Source organism: Carcharodon carcharias, chromosome 11, assembly GCF_017639515.1.
Source record: "Carcharodon carcharias isolate sCarCar2 chromosome 11, sCarCar2.pri, whole genome shotgun sequence".
Classification (NCBI taxonomy): Eukaryota; Metazoa; Chordata; class Chondrichthyes; order Lamniformes; family Lamnidae; genus Carcharodon; species Carcharodon carcharias.
The window spans coordinates 8,889,700-8,904,478 of NC_054477.1; the positions used below are offsets into that span (position 1 = coordinate 8,889,700).

General features: G+C 51.6%; 1 protein-coding gene across 3 annotated transcripts in view; it reads left to right on the plus strand.

Annotated features, from left to right (window-relative positions):
* Window positions 1-14,779, plus strand: part of LOC121284491 (cGMP-dependent 3',5'-cyclic phosphodiesterase) — a 401,388-nt gene that overhangs the window by 233,741 nt on the left and 152,868 nt on the right. For all 3 annotated transcript variants that reach the window (XM_041200018.1, XM_041200020.1, XM_041200019.1), the window contains exon 9: window positions 10,255-10,329. In XM_041200018.1, coding sequence (XP_041055952.1) covers window positions 10,255-10,329 — 75 coding nt within the window. The remainder of the gene's footprint in view (window positions 1-10,254; window positions 10,330-14,779) is intronic.

Genomic DNA, 14,779 nt, shown 5'->3' on the forward strand with positions numbered 1-14,779 from the left:
TTCACGTGTCTGGTTTCTGGCTCTCCTTTAATTTCCTGCGTCAAGCCATTTTTTTTTTGTGGAAACTTATTTCTGTTAAACGGAGCGCATTATTTTGTTTTGGGAAGTTGGTGTCGATTCTTTTTTTATGGTTTGGATTGTGTTCTCCGTCACGGAGTGAGACGGTACAACAGCACCAGCGCCGCCATTGCAGCGAATGCAGCCCATGCTGGCGGCCTCTGATTATGCATTTCCCCACACGAGGAAACACCCTCTTCGTATCCCCCCCTCCCCCGCCTCCCCCCTCCCCTCCCTCCCCCCTCCCCTCCTCCCCCCTCCCCCCTCCCCCTCCCCCACCTCCCCCCCTCCCCCACTCCCCCACCTCCCCCCCATCCCCCCCTCCCCATATCCTTTTTCTAACACAGTGACCAGAACCGCACAGTCCCCTAAAGCCCAGATTTCCGGTTCCTCGGGGTGAGAACGGCCGCGTCAGGAGGTTTCCCCATTTGGCGAACCTGACCTGTAAAAAAATGGCCACCCGCAGGTGGGATTTTCGGTCGGGGGTGGGGTTTGGGATTGGGGGTGGGGGGGGGGGTGAAAGCCGAGTTGGGGGGGGTGGTGATGGGCGACCCCCACCCCAGGGCGAATCCGCAGGCTGCCGGGTGCGGAGATGGACCTGGGCAGAAGGCCTGCCTCCGTGGGCCCTATTTAAATAAATCAAAAAACAATAATAAAACAAATTTAAAAATCCCTCAAGCCCCTCACCCCTCCTTTCCCCCCCCCCCACACATACCCCCTATGCCCCAACCATGCCAAGCAGTGCCAATCCATGCGCCCCCCCCCCCCATCTGTGCGGAGGTGCTGGTGGTACAGTGGGTATTGTTACGCAACTGGTATCCCAGAGACCCAAAGTAACGTTCTGGGGACTCGGGTTGGAATCCCACCGTGGGATACGCTTCAGCTGGAAGTTATTTTGTTTTTTGTTGTTGTAAAAACCCATCTCGTTCACTCTTGAGAAGGAAATCTGCTGGTGTGACCTACATGTGAGCCCAGACCCACAGCTATGTGGTTGACTCTTAAGTGCCCTCTCAACAAGGGCATTGAGGGATGGACAATAAATGCTGGCCTAGCCAGTGACACCCACATCCCAAGAACAAATATAAAAAAAAACCCCACCCCCACATGGCCCTTCACACCCCCTGATGCAAACCTAGTGCCAACTCAAATAGTGTCCTTGGACAGTTCCTTGACAGCTTTGACACTTCCTGAGTAGGATAGACAGCTGGACATCTCTCTTATAGCTTGATAGTTCACAAGAGCAGGTCAGAAGCTAGGAATCCTGCGACAAGTGACTCACCTCCTGACTCCCCAAAGCCTGTCCACCAGCTACAAGGCACAAGTCAGGAGTGTGATGGAATACTCTCCACTTGCCTGGATGAGTGCAGCTCTTACAGCACTCAAGAAGCTTGACAATGTCCAGGACAAAGCAGCCCCACTTGACTGGCACCACATTCACTCCCTCCACCACCGACACACAGTAGCACCAGTGTGTACCATCTACAAGATGCACTGCAGCAACTCACCAAAGCTCCTTTGACAGCACCCTCCAAACCCATGACCACTATCATCCAGAAGGACAAGGGAAGCACATAGATGGGAACACAACCACCTGGAAGTTCCCCTCCAAGCCACTCACCATCCTGACTTGGAAATATATCGCCGTTCCTTCACTGTCGCTGGGTCAAAATCCTGGAACTCCCTCCCTAACAGCACTGTGGGTGTACCTACACCACATGGACTTCAGCGGCTCAAGAAGGCAGCTCACCACCACCTTCTCAAGGGCAACTAGGGATGGGCAATAAATGCTGGCCCAACCAGTGAAGCCCACATTCCATGAATGAATTATAAAAAAGTACATAATCATGTTCACTTTTAACAATCGCTAAGGCTGCCTTATCTCTCCCAAAGATGTCCTGGGACCATATCCAAAAGGGTACCTTATCTCTCCAAGAGGGTACCCTGGCTAACCTAATGAATCCACCAAGTTCAGACCTCCTCTTGCCTGTTCCAATCAGCACACTCCGGGTTTCACTCATCGGGCCTACCCAAACCCCACTTCAGTGGAAGCAGCTGGTGATTTAAATGGCCAGCTGCCTCCATCAACCAGGCACACGCGATCCTTGGCCCGACTCCAGTCTCACCCCCATGAAGATGGGAAATTCCGGGTACTGGGGCGGGACTTAGAATTTTTGGCCATTTCGGGATTTTTGCAATGAAGAAGAGGAGAAGCTCTATGTCATGACAAAAATTGGGCCCAAGCGTGGTTTCCAGTCTCTCACCGTAATCGGTTAATGTCGTGTCTGTGAAGGTTCCATTGGGATTATAGCAACAGGGAAAATCACTCGAGACTCTTCCAAAATTTGATCAGGTCATGGCAGATCTACATCTCAACTCACATTGTCCACATTGGCTCCTCACTCTATCTTGCCCTGTTCTCACTGAGGAGCAAACTCGCCTCAGAGTCAGAAAGGCTCTACTCCAGACACTTGAGCACATTCGACACTCGAGCAGAGTGGCTCTTTCCAGAGTCTGGTCAATATTCATTGCTCACTCAACAGGTTCTTTGGTTGTTATCTCATTGCAATTTGTGTGAGTGTGCTGTGTGTATATAGCCTGTTGCAATTCCTACTTTACAAGGCAGCATTTGACTGAGTGTGGCATCAAGGAGCCCTAGCAAAATTCAAGTCAGTGGGAATTGGGGGGGAAACTCTCCACTGCTTGGAGTAGTACTTAGCACAAGGGAAGGTGGTTGTGGTTGTTGGAGGTCAATCATCTCAGTTCCAGGACATCACTGCAGGAGTTCCTCAGGGTAGTGTCCTCGGCCCAACCATTTCAGCTGCTTCATCAATGACCTTCCTTCCATCATAAGGCCAGAAGTGAGGATGTTCACTGATGTTTGCACAATGTTCAGCACCATTTACTAATCCTCAGGTACTGAAGCAGTCCATATCCAAATGCAGCAAGACCTGGACAATATCCAGGCTTGTGCTGATAAGTGGCAACTAACATTCACACCACACAAGTGACAGGCAATGACCATCTCCAACAAGGGAGCATCTAACCATCACCCCTTGACGTTCAATGGCCTTACCATCACTGAAGCCCCCACTATCAACATCCTGGGGGTTACCATTGACCAGAAACTGAACCGGACTAGCCATATAAATACTGTGGCTACAAGAGCAGGTCAGAGGCTTGGAATTCTGCAGTGAGTAACTCACCTCCTGACTCCCCAAAGCCTGTCCACCATCTACAAGGCACAAGTCAGGAGTGTGATGGAATACTCCCCACTTGCCTGGATGAGTGCAGCTCCAACAACACTCAAGAAGCTCGACATTATCCAGGACAAAGCAGCCCACTTTTTTTGACACCCCCTCCACTACCTTCAACATTCACTCCCTCCTCTACCGACGCACAGTAGCAGCAGAGTGCATTATCTACAAGATGCAGTGCAGCAACTCACCAAGGTTCTTTTGACTGCATCTAACCCCTGACCTTTACCATCTAGAAGGACAAGGGCAGCAGACACATGGGAACACCACCACCTGCAAGTTCCCCTCCAAGTCACTCACCATCCTGACTTGGAAATATATCGCCGTTCCTTCACTGTCGCTGGGTCAATATCCTGGAACTCCCTCCCTAACAGCACGGTGGGTGTACCTACACCACAGGGACTGCAGCGGTTCAAGAAGGCGGCTCACCACCACCTTCTCAAGGGGCAACTAGGGATGGGCAATAAATGCTGGCCTAGCCAGCGAAGCCCACATCTCAAGAACGAATTTAAAAAAAACAGATGACACTTCAAAAAATGCTTCATTGGCTGTAAAGCGTTTTGGGATGTCTTGCATTTTGGATATATTTATCCAATAAAAATATGTTGCTCAGCCTTGAAAATTGGTATTGATCCAGCGCCAACACAGGAGGATGGATTGATGATGGGGGTGGGGTGTGTGTGACGGGAAATAATTCCTCAGAATTTTAGGGGCCTTGATGGTTGACATGGTATGTGGCAGTCTGCTGGCACCATCTATGTTGAGGGTCTTGATGTAGGCCTCAAAGGATCTGTCTCTATGCTGTCGATACTAAGTGAGATTGCGAGTGACGAGGGTCCTGGTCGAACCCAAGTATTTGAAGTTTATTACCAGCAGCAACTATATACAGCTCTGCACAGGCCTTGATCCAACGGTTACAAAGGCTGATCAGTTGATGATATGCCTGAATTATTAGATGTACATGGAGTCTTGCTGATACAGGGTCACAGGTCATAGTGAGCATCTGCAGTCGAGAGCACAGACAATAGTGAACATCTAACATGGAGGCTGCACTTTTATACTCCAGCCTCACACGCGGTGATGTCACCATGCAGCTTCTTAAAGGTACATAGAGTCATAGAGGTTTACAGCACAGAAAAAGGCCCTTCGGCCCTTCAAGTCTGTGCCGGTCAAACAAGTACCTAACTATTCTAATCCCATTTTCCAGCACTAGGCCCATAGCCTTGTTGCCATGGCATCGCAAGTGCACATCCAAATACTTCTTAAAGGTTATGAGGGTTTCTGCCTCTACCATCCTTTCAGGCGGTGAGCTCCAGATTCCCACCACCCATGTCATTGTCTGCATCGGCAAGTGTACAATATCACAACGATGGTCAGCAGAATTCCTTTTGGCTCTTCCTGTGCTTTTCCACCACCTCACCAGGAATGTGATGGAGTGGGAACAGCTTTGAGAAAAAGTCCTGGCCTGCATTTGTACCTAGGGTTTGGCAACTGTGTTTGGCCATAAGATTTGATTACAAGGTGATGACTGGTTTAGTTAAGGTTGAGAAAGACAAGCTGTTCCCATTCTCTGATGGGGATTTAAGGTTTTGGGCAAGAGATGAAGGCCGAGGGTCGGGGTTGGGTGGGGGGTGGGGTGCGGGGAGACGGGAGGGGCGAGTGGTGTGAACAAGAACCTTTTGTTACACAGCGAGTGGTGATGACCCAGAACTCGCTGCCCATGATGGGGGCAGAAGCGGAGATGATGAACGATCTCAGGAGAGTTTGGACTGGTTCTCGAGGAAACTGAACCTGCAGGGGCTGAGGGGGGAGGGGAGTGGAGGGGGGGGTCTAGCGGGGGAATGGGGCTGACTGGATTGCTCAACAGGGAGCCAGCATTGGACTCGATGAGCTGAATGGCCTCCTTCTATCTTGTAACTCATCCGTTTACCTGGAGGATTCAATACACGGCCTTAAACTGACCCTCTTTGCGCTGCTCTTGTTGCCCGTTTATAATCATTTTGTGCCTCATAATGAAAAGTCTTCAAAGAAAATTGAAAAAAAAAATAGCAGCAATTCCTTTGCAATTTTTCTGGGTTGTTGCTCCTGGCAATGCCTGGAGCTGAGGCAGTCCTGGAGGGTTGGGAGCTATTCCTATTAAGTTGAGGTGGGGGGGGGGGGCTTCACGCAAAAATAGTCAGGCCATACTTTGCCATTGGAGGTCCCATCAGCCACTGCCGCTGAATGAGGGAGCAGGCCGAGGGCGAATCTCTCCTCTACTTTTGGGTCCAGAAGAACATAAGAATTAAGGGCAAGGAGTAGGCCATTCGGCCCCTCGAGCATGCTCTGCTATCCAATAAGACAGTGACTGATCTGATTGTGGCCTCAACCCCACTTTCCTGCCTGTCCCCCCCTTAACCCTTGACCCCCCCCGCCCAAACCTTTCATCAATCAAAATTCTGTCCAACTCAGCCTTGAATGGCCCAGCCTCCACTGCTCTCTTGGGGGAGAGAATTCCAAAGACTAACTCCCCAAGAAATTCTTCCTCATCTCCGTCTTAAATGGGAGACCCCTCATTCTGCAACTGCACCCCCCTGGTTCTAGACTCCCTGCACAGGGAAACATTCTCTCAGCATCCACCCTGAGAATGAGAGGTGCTCCTACTGAAACATATAAGATTCAGAATCTTATCTGTTTCAATACGATCACCTCTCATTCTTCTAAACTCCAATGAGCATAGGCCCGACCTGCTCAACCTTTCCACATGGAACAAACCCCTTCATGCCAGGAGTCAACCGAGTGAACCTTCTCCAGCTTCCTCCCATGTAAGTACATCCCTCCTTATATGAGGGTACTTAGTCTTCACTCTGGTCCTGCTAGTTGGACTCTCTGCTGAAACTTCCACAATTTCTGTGTTGTGCATTGAAAAATAAACCTGAATCAGGCACTTCCTTTGGACACTGCTCACCACCTCCCACAGAGACCCGGAGACACGGACACAATCTCACAAAGAACACCTGCGCTCATGTAGTTTTTTTTAACACCGTGTTTTCTCCCCAGGGTTCCTGATGTAAGCAGCGAATGGGATGCTGTCGATCTAGCCAATAAAGCTCGCTGCGCAAACCGAAACATGGGCATAAGCACGGTGTTTCCCCCTCACCAGCTCCATTGCCAATTGCCCCACACTCCCCTCCCCCCCCCACACCCCCCTTACTCCCCTTCAGAGTGACAGTGGGGCTGCTGGAGTTGCTGAGTGTTTAGCAGTGTAATGTGGTTTCATCATGTAAGCACAGCTGGGAGCATTCTCTTGAATGCTTCTTGCAAATATTTATCTGAACGGCCCCTACTTTGTCCCTCCCATGTGCCCCTCAGCAAACACATGCATGCCGATGGCAACACGCAGTTTAAGTCAACACCGTCCCTGACACACTGCCCTGTTTACACCAGCTTCTTTGCAGAGTTCTTTTTGCTTTTAGCTTCCTTGGAAAGTTGATTGTCAGAATCCCTTTGAAGAAGTGTGGTTGAGTGGCCGGGCGATCAATGCAGTGGGCCTGGAGTAACAATCTCCAGGCATGAGTTCGAATCCCACCGCCCCCCCACTGTGAGTGTGTGGGTTTAGAGGGATGAGATGGTTGCCTTACCCTGGCAACATGGCTGAGATCATTCATCCTCTTTCTGCACTGGATGGCCAACCTCTTCTGTGCAGCGTTGGCACTGACCCCCACTGCCACCCCCTACCAAGCCGGGGTGGTAATGTAACTGCCCCTCCTGCAGCTAGAGAGGGGGCAGAGGACATCACGGTGGGGCCTCCGAAAGGTATTCCAGTGACGGGGTCACTGAACTCTTCTTGGCTTTCAGGGCCCTGTCCTCACTGGAACAGTCCTGGGCTGCAGGCATTGAGAACAGTGTACGCGGCTGCAGCTTAGATACGGCTCCCGGAGTGAGGAAATGGCGTGGCGAGCCTGCCCTCGAGACAGTGAGTTTCCTGTGGCTGCATAATTAATGAGGTGGGAAGGGGACGACACAGCTGTGATAACCTGCCATTGCAGCCAGCGGGTAAAACCTCTATTTTTACACCCGCTAACGCCCTTAGTGCACATCTGGGATGATTCCTCCCAGTGTTTGAAAGGAGGGGGAGAGGGAAGTCGCAAGATGGAGAGCTTTGGACAGGGAATTCTGGAGCATAGAGCCGGAGCAGCTGAGGGAGGTGACTGACAAGAATGGGAGGGAATGGGGGATGTGTGAGCTGCCCCACTGGAGGACGACAGTGATCTCTGAGCTTAACATAGGCTGCAGGAGGTTAGAGAGATAGGGAGGGGTGTAGGGGCTGGAGGAAGTTACAGAGATGGGGAGGGGTGTAGGGGCTGGAGGAGGTTACAGAGATGGGGAGGGGTGTAGGGGCTGGAAGAGGTTACAGAGATAGGGAGGGGTGTAGGGACTGGAGGAGGTTACAGCGATAGGGAGGGGTGTAGGGACTGGAGGAGGTTACAGAGATAGGGAGGGGTGTAGGGGCTGGAAGAGGTTACAGAGAAAGGGAGGGGTGTAGGGACTGGAGGAGGTTACAGAGATGGGGAGGGGTGTAGGGGCTGGAGGAGGTTACAAAGATAGGGAGGGGTGTAGGGGCTGGAGGAGGTTACAGTGATGGGGAGGGTTGTACGGGCTGCAGGAAGTTACAGAGATAGGGAGGGGTGTAGGTGCTAGAGGAGGTTACAGATATAGGGAGGGTTGTACGGGCTGGAGGAGGTTACAGAGATAGGGAGGGGTGTAGGGGCTGGAGGAAGTTACATAGATAGGGAGGGGTGTAGGGTCTGGAGGAGGTGACAGAGATAGGGAGAGATGTAGAGGCTGGAGGAGGTTACAGAGATAGGGAGGGGTGTAGGGGCTGGAGGTGGTTACAGCGATAGGATGGGTTGTAGGGGCTGGAAGAGGTTACAGAGATAGGGAGGGGTGTAGGGGCTGGAGGAGGTTACAGAGATAGGGAGGGGTGTAGGGGCTGGAGGAGGTTACAGAGATAGGGAGGGGTGTAGGGGCTGGAGGAGGTTACAGAGATAGGGAGGGGTGTAGGGGCTGGAGGAGGTTACAGAGATAGGGAGGGGTGTAGGGGCTGGAGGAGGTTACAGAGATAGGGAGGGGTGTATGGGCTGGAGGAGGTTACAGAGATAGGGAGGGTGTAGGGGCTGGAGGAGGTTACAGAGATAGGGAGGGGTGTAGGGACTCGAGGAGGTTACAGAGATAGGGAGGGGTGTAGGGGGCTGGAGTGGGTTACAGAGATAGGGAGGGGTGTAGGGGCTGGAGGAGGTTACAGAGATAGGGAGGGGTGTAGGGGGCTGGAGGAGGTTACAGAGATAGGGAGGGGTGTAGAGGCTGGAGGAGATTACAGAGATAGGGAGGGGTGTAGGGGCTGGAGGAGGTTACAGAGATAGGGAGGGGTGTAGGGGGCTGGAGGAGGTTACAGAGATAGGGAGGGGTGTAGGGGGCTGGAGGAGGTTACAGAGATAGGGAGGGGTGTAGGGTCTGGAGGAGGTTACAGAGATAGGGAGGGGTGTAGGGGGCTGGAGGAGGTTACAGAGATAGGGAGGGGTGTAGGGGCTGGACGAGGTTACAGAGATAGGGAGGGGTGTAGGGGCTGGAGGAGGTGACAGAGATAGGGAGAGATGTAGAGGCTGGAGGAGGTTACAGAGATAGGGAGGGGTGTAGGGGCTGGAGGTGGTTACAGCGATAGGATGGGTTGTAGGGGCTGGAAGAGGTTACAGAGATAGGGAGGGGTGTAGGGGCTGGAGGAGGTTACAGAGATAGGGAGGGGTGTAGGGGCTGGAGGAGGTTACAGAGATAGGGAGGGGTGTAGGGGCTGGAGGAGGTTACAGAGATAGGGAGGGGTGTAGGGGCTGGAGGAGGTTACAGAGATAGGGAGGGGTGTAGGGGCTGGAGGAGGTTACAGAGATAGGGAGGGGTGTATGGGCTGGAGGAGGTTACAGAGATAGGGAGGGTGTAGGGGCTGGACGAGGTTACAGAGATAGGGAGGGGTGTAGGGACTGGAGGAGGTTACAGAGATAGGGAGGGGTGTAGGGGGCTGGAGGAGGTTACAGAGATAGGGAGGGGTGTAGGGGCTGGAGGAGGTTACAGAGATAGGGAGGGGTGTAGGGGGCTGGAGGAGGTTACAGAGATAGGGAGGGGTGTAGAGGCTGGAGGAGATTACAGAGATAGGGAGGGGTGTAGGGGCTGGAGGAGGTTACAGAGATAGGGAGGGGTGTAGGGGGCTGGAGGAGGTTACAGAGATAGGGAGGGGTGTAGGGGGCTGGAGGAGGTTACAGAGATAGGGAGGGGTGTAGGGTCTGGAGGAGGTTACAGAGATAGGGAGGGGTGTAGGGGGCTGGAGGAGGTTACAGAGATAGGGAGGGGTGTAGGGGCTGGACGAGGTTACAGAGATAGGGAGGGGTGTAGGGTCTGGAGGAGGTTACAGAGATAGGGAGGGGTGTAGGGGGCTGGAGGAGGTTACAGAGATAGGGAGGGGTGTAGGGGCTGGAGAAGGTTACAGAGATAGGGAGGGGTGTAGGGGCTGGAGGAGGTTACAGAGATAGGGATATGGTGTGGAGACTGTAGAAGGATTGGAAGTGGAGATTGAGAATGTTAAAAACGAGGTGTCACCAAACCTGGAGGTGAATGTAATTCAGTGAGGGGAGAGGGAGGTGGCTGAGCGATGACTTTAACAAAGACTTTGAGGCTCCAGAATGGGTGGGGAGACTCACCAAGATGATTGTTAGGACAAGAGGATTTTGTTACAAGGGATAATGTGGCTCTTTCCGTTGGAACTGAGTTGAACATTTGGTCCACGAAGGGGTCGGGGAGGGGGCAGCTTGAAACCGCAGACAGGGAAGCCCCATGTTAGCACTGCAACGTGGTGTTTTAATACCCTCGATACTGTGTATGAAATGCCTGACTCACACTTGTTCTGCTTCCCTCTCAGCTCCAGGAAGAGACTCAGTCGGCCTGCTGCTGCATGTTGGTTTTATCCGAAGACAGCAGTCAACTCTTCTGCCGGGTGAGTGCTGTGGTTGGGGTGGTGAGAGGCCGTTCACAGTTCTGGGCATCGACCCGATTTCAAATCGTCAGTTGTGAGGCAACCGTTTACCTCTTGCCGTCGTGGTGGAGTGAGGGACCTGCAGATCTCTCACCACCAAGGCAGGGAGGTTGTAAGGTGGGAACGCATTCCATAGACGTGAGCACATCCCTCAACTCCCAGTGCAGACTGACGGAGTGCTGCACTGTTGGAGGCCCCCTCTTTCAATAAAGATGTTAAACCAAGGCCCCATTTGCCTTGATTAGCTGAGGCATATGTGTTGGAGCTGTGTAAAACACTAGTTAGGCCACAGCTAGAGTAGTGCGTGCAGTTCCGGTGTCAGCACTGTGCGAAAGCTGTCATCGCACTGGGTACGGAGGAGGTTTCTGGCCTGAACTGGAGAATTTTAGTCACGAGGTCAGATTGGACAGCTGGGGTTGAATTCGGAACAGAGGAGGCTGAAGGAATAACCAAATTGAAGTGTATAAACTGTGAGGGACCCTAGATACAACTGATAGAAAGGCCCTATTCCCCTTGGTTTAGGAGTTGACATAGAGTCAGGGTAAGACACCAGGGTTAAGAGGCAATTTGAGGGGAACTTATTCACCCAGAGGGTGTTGGGGATCTGGAATTCACTGTCTGAAAGGGTGGTAGAGGCAGATACCCTCATAACATTTAAAAAAATACCTGGATATGCTCTTGAAATTCTGTAGGGCTACAGACCAGAAGGTGGAAAGTGAATTGGCTACTTGTCAGCTGGTATGGGCACAATGGGCTGATTGTGCCTCTTTGTGTGCTGTAAATTTCTGTGATTCTGTGATTTTTCTCTCTCAATGCACACAAAGATCCCATGGGGTTATTTCGATGGTTGAGTAGTGGGAGTACACCCAGATTTCTTGATGCCAGTCTCCATCCTCAATCAAATGACTTAGACATTATCTGGCTGTTGTAACAATGCTGTTTGCGGGAGCTTGATGTGCACAAATTAGCTGTCACATTTCCTACCTCACAACAGTGACTGCACATGAGAAAACACTTCATCGGATGGGAAGTATTTTGGGATGTCCTGCGATCATAAAGACACAATAGAAATTCCACTATTTCCTCCTTGATAGTGAGTCAATGTCCAAAAACAAACATTCATCAAAGTCACCAGAGGTGTCATTTGGTAGCCCATGTGCTGTACCTGTCCTGGGAGTGTTTGATGGGGACAGTGTAGAGGAAGCTTTACTCTGTATCTAACCCCGTGCTGTACCTGTCCTGGGAGTGTTTGATGGGGACAGTGTAGAGGGAGATTTACTCTGTATCTAACCCCGTGCTGTACCTGCCCTGGGAGTGTTTGATGGGGACAGTGTAGAGGGAGATTTACCCTGTATCTAACCCTGTGCTGTACCTGTCCTGGGAGTGTTTGATGGGGACAGTGTAGAGGGAGCTTTACTCTGTATCTAACCCCGTGCTGTACCTGTCCTGGGAGTGTTTGATGGGGACAGTGTAGAGGGAGTTTTACTCTGTATCTAACCCCGTGCTGTACCTGTCCTGGGAGTGTTTGATGGGGACAGTGTAGAGGGACCTTTACTCTATCTCTAACCCCGTGGTGTACCTGTCCTGGGAGTGTTTGATGGGGACAGTGTAGAGGGAGTTTTACTCTGTATCTAACCCCGTGCTGTACCTGTCCTGGGAGTGTTTGATGGGGACAGTGTAGAGGAAGCTTTACTCTGTATCTAACCCCGTGCTGTACCTGTCCTGGGAGTGTTTGATGGGGACAGTGTAGAGGGAGATTTACTCTGTATCTAACCCCGTGCTGTACCTGCCCTGGGAGTGTTTGATGGGGACAGTGTAGAGGGAGATTTACTCTGTATCTAACCCCGTGCTGTATCTGTCCTGGGAGTGTTTGATGGGAACAGTGTAGAGGGAGATTTACCCTGTATCTAACCCTGTGCTGTACCTGTCCTGGGAGTGTTTGATGGGAAAAGTGTAGAGGGAGATTTACTCTGTATCTAACCCCGTGCTGTACCTGTCCTGGGAGTGTTTGATGGGGACAGTGTAGAGGGAGCTTTACTCTGTATCTAACCCCGTGCTGTACCTGTCCTGGGAGTGTTTGATGGGGACAGTGTAGAGAGAGCTTTACTCTGTATCTAACCCCGTGCTGTACCTGTCCTGGGAGTGTTTGATGGGGACAGTGTAGAGGGGGCTTTACTCTGTATCTAACCCCGTGCTGTACCTGTCCTGGGAGTGTTTGATGGGGACAGTGTAGAGGGAGCTTTACTCTGTATCTAACCCTGTGCTGTACCTGTCCTGGGAGTGTTTGATGGGGACAGTGTAGAGGGAGCTTTACTCTGTATCTAAACCCATGCTGCACCTTTCCTGGGAATGTTTGACTGACTTTGGATGCCTGCGTAGTGTTCTAGTTTCCAGCAGCAACATCTTTCAACAAGAACTACTGGGATAACATCGTCATTGTTGCTATGACAATTCTATCCACGTTACAAGGTTAATTTATAATGAGTCCTTGGTGTCTAACTGAAGGAGCTGTGAAGTTGAATAGGAAAAGCTTTAATCAGTTTTGAACATGTTACTTTATTAGTTACTTGAGAGGAAAGCACACTCCAATCATGGTAGTGCTCTTACACTGAATACAGTCATTAACATTCTTTAGATGAAGTGCTTCTTCATTCAGTGTGGCTGAGTATTGTACTCAAGGCCAATCTCTCAACTGAGCTGCTTAGCACCGATAGATCTTCCAACCCTCTTGCTTCCTGCCTAATGATGGTCTCAGCTGCCGTCTGCCATTCAGGTCCTGGTCAATATTGTTCCAGACCAGAATGCGCTGCCGGAAAGATTCAGTAATAACTCTGGAAAGGGAGTTGGAAGAATACTTGAAAAGGAAATATTTGTAGGATTGTGGGGAAGGTGTGATGGATAGCTCTTTCAAAGGAGCTAGTGTGGGCATGATGGGCTAAATGGCCTCCTGTACCATCTTATGGGCGGACTTTCCCTCCTCATTGGGGTCGGGGGTCATGGCGGGCATAAGTGGACAACATGACAGGAAGGACAAAAATCGGTTTCACTACGCCCCCGAAACTGGTTTGTGACCGTCGGCTCTGCCTGTCGATGGTGGACGGTGTTACCCACTGCCGGACATCAGGAATGTCATTTTAATATATCTGCATCTCATGATGAGCCCTGCCCACTGGAATCATTCCCCCCACCCCACCTCGCTGGATCATCCAGGCACATCACACCGACATGTTTCACAAGTGAACATAAGCGACGTGCACCTGGTGAGCGGCATTTCGCTCGGGATTTCGAGGTCTGTTTGCCCACCCTTGCTTCGGGCGGTACTCGCTGTCACCAGCGCCAGGATTCACAGGCAGAACCACATCACCTTTAGGGGGGCTCACGGACAGGTCTCTACCCACCAGCCCAGCCGTAAGGCGGGGGATGGCTTTTCACCGGCTGCAGGGCCAGGGCTCGCTTGGGGAAGGGGGAGAAGTGGCCTCAGGCTGCACTCTTCTTGGCTTTTGGGGCCAAGTCTTCACTGGTGTCGTCCCGGGGCTACAAGCGTTGAGACAGTGTGTGCGCGTGCAGCTGCAGTTTAAACATGGTGCCCTGTGTGAGGAAGCGGTGGGCCAGTCAGACGGTGTGTTCCCCGTGGCTGCATAATGAGGCAGGAATGGGACGATATGGTGCAAAAAAAGCTGCCATTGTGGCCAATGGGCAAAATGCCCCTTTGCCCCCCTCTTTTTACCCCATTTAGTGCAAATCTGGGACGATTCTGCCCAGTGTCTTTTAGGTTTTAACTTGGGATGTGTGTGTCGCTGGCAAGGTTGGCATTTATTGTCCATCCTTACTCACCCTGAGAAGTGGTTGGTCTTTTTCAACAATGGAGTTTTCCACTATGTCAATCGCATAGTGAGAGTCCAGGCCAGATACAGTGGCAGTGACAGGATTCTTTCCCTTACCAAGCATTGGTTGGGGGAGGGGTTCCGGGGTGGGGGGCTGGTCGGGGTTGGGGGGTCGATTCCTCCAACAGTCCTGCAAATCCCCAGGTTCATTTTAACTCAGTTTCAACACCTACCTTAGTGGGGCTCAGACAAATGCTCCAGTTGCCAACCCTGACTGTGTGCTTTCCCAGAGGTTGGATAGTATGACCTCCTGCCTGGAACTGCACCCTTCCCCCCATATTCCAGCCAGGCATCCTGACTCCCTGTGTTCAGCTGGCACTTTGTTACCCAACTGGATTCATTTAAAAGAAAGAGCTTGCATTTCTCTAGCTCCTTTCAAAACCCCAGGGCTCCCCAAAGCACCTTACAGCCAGTGAAGTACTTGTTGAAGTGTGGTCACTTGTTGAAGTAGGGAATAGTCGGTTGGTAGCGCAGAACTTGGGTTTTGCTGAAAAAAGACATTGTGTGGAAGCTTTTTGTCTTGCACT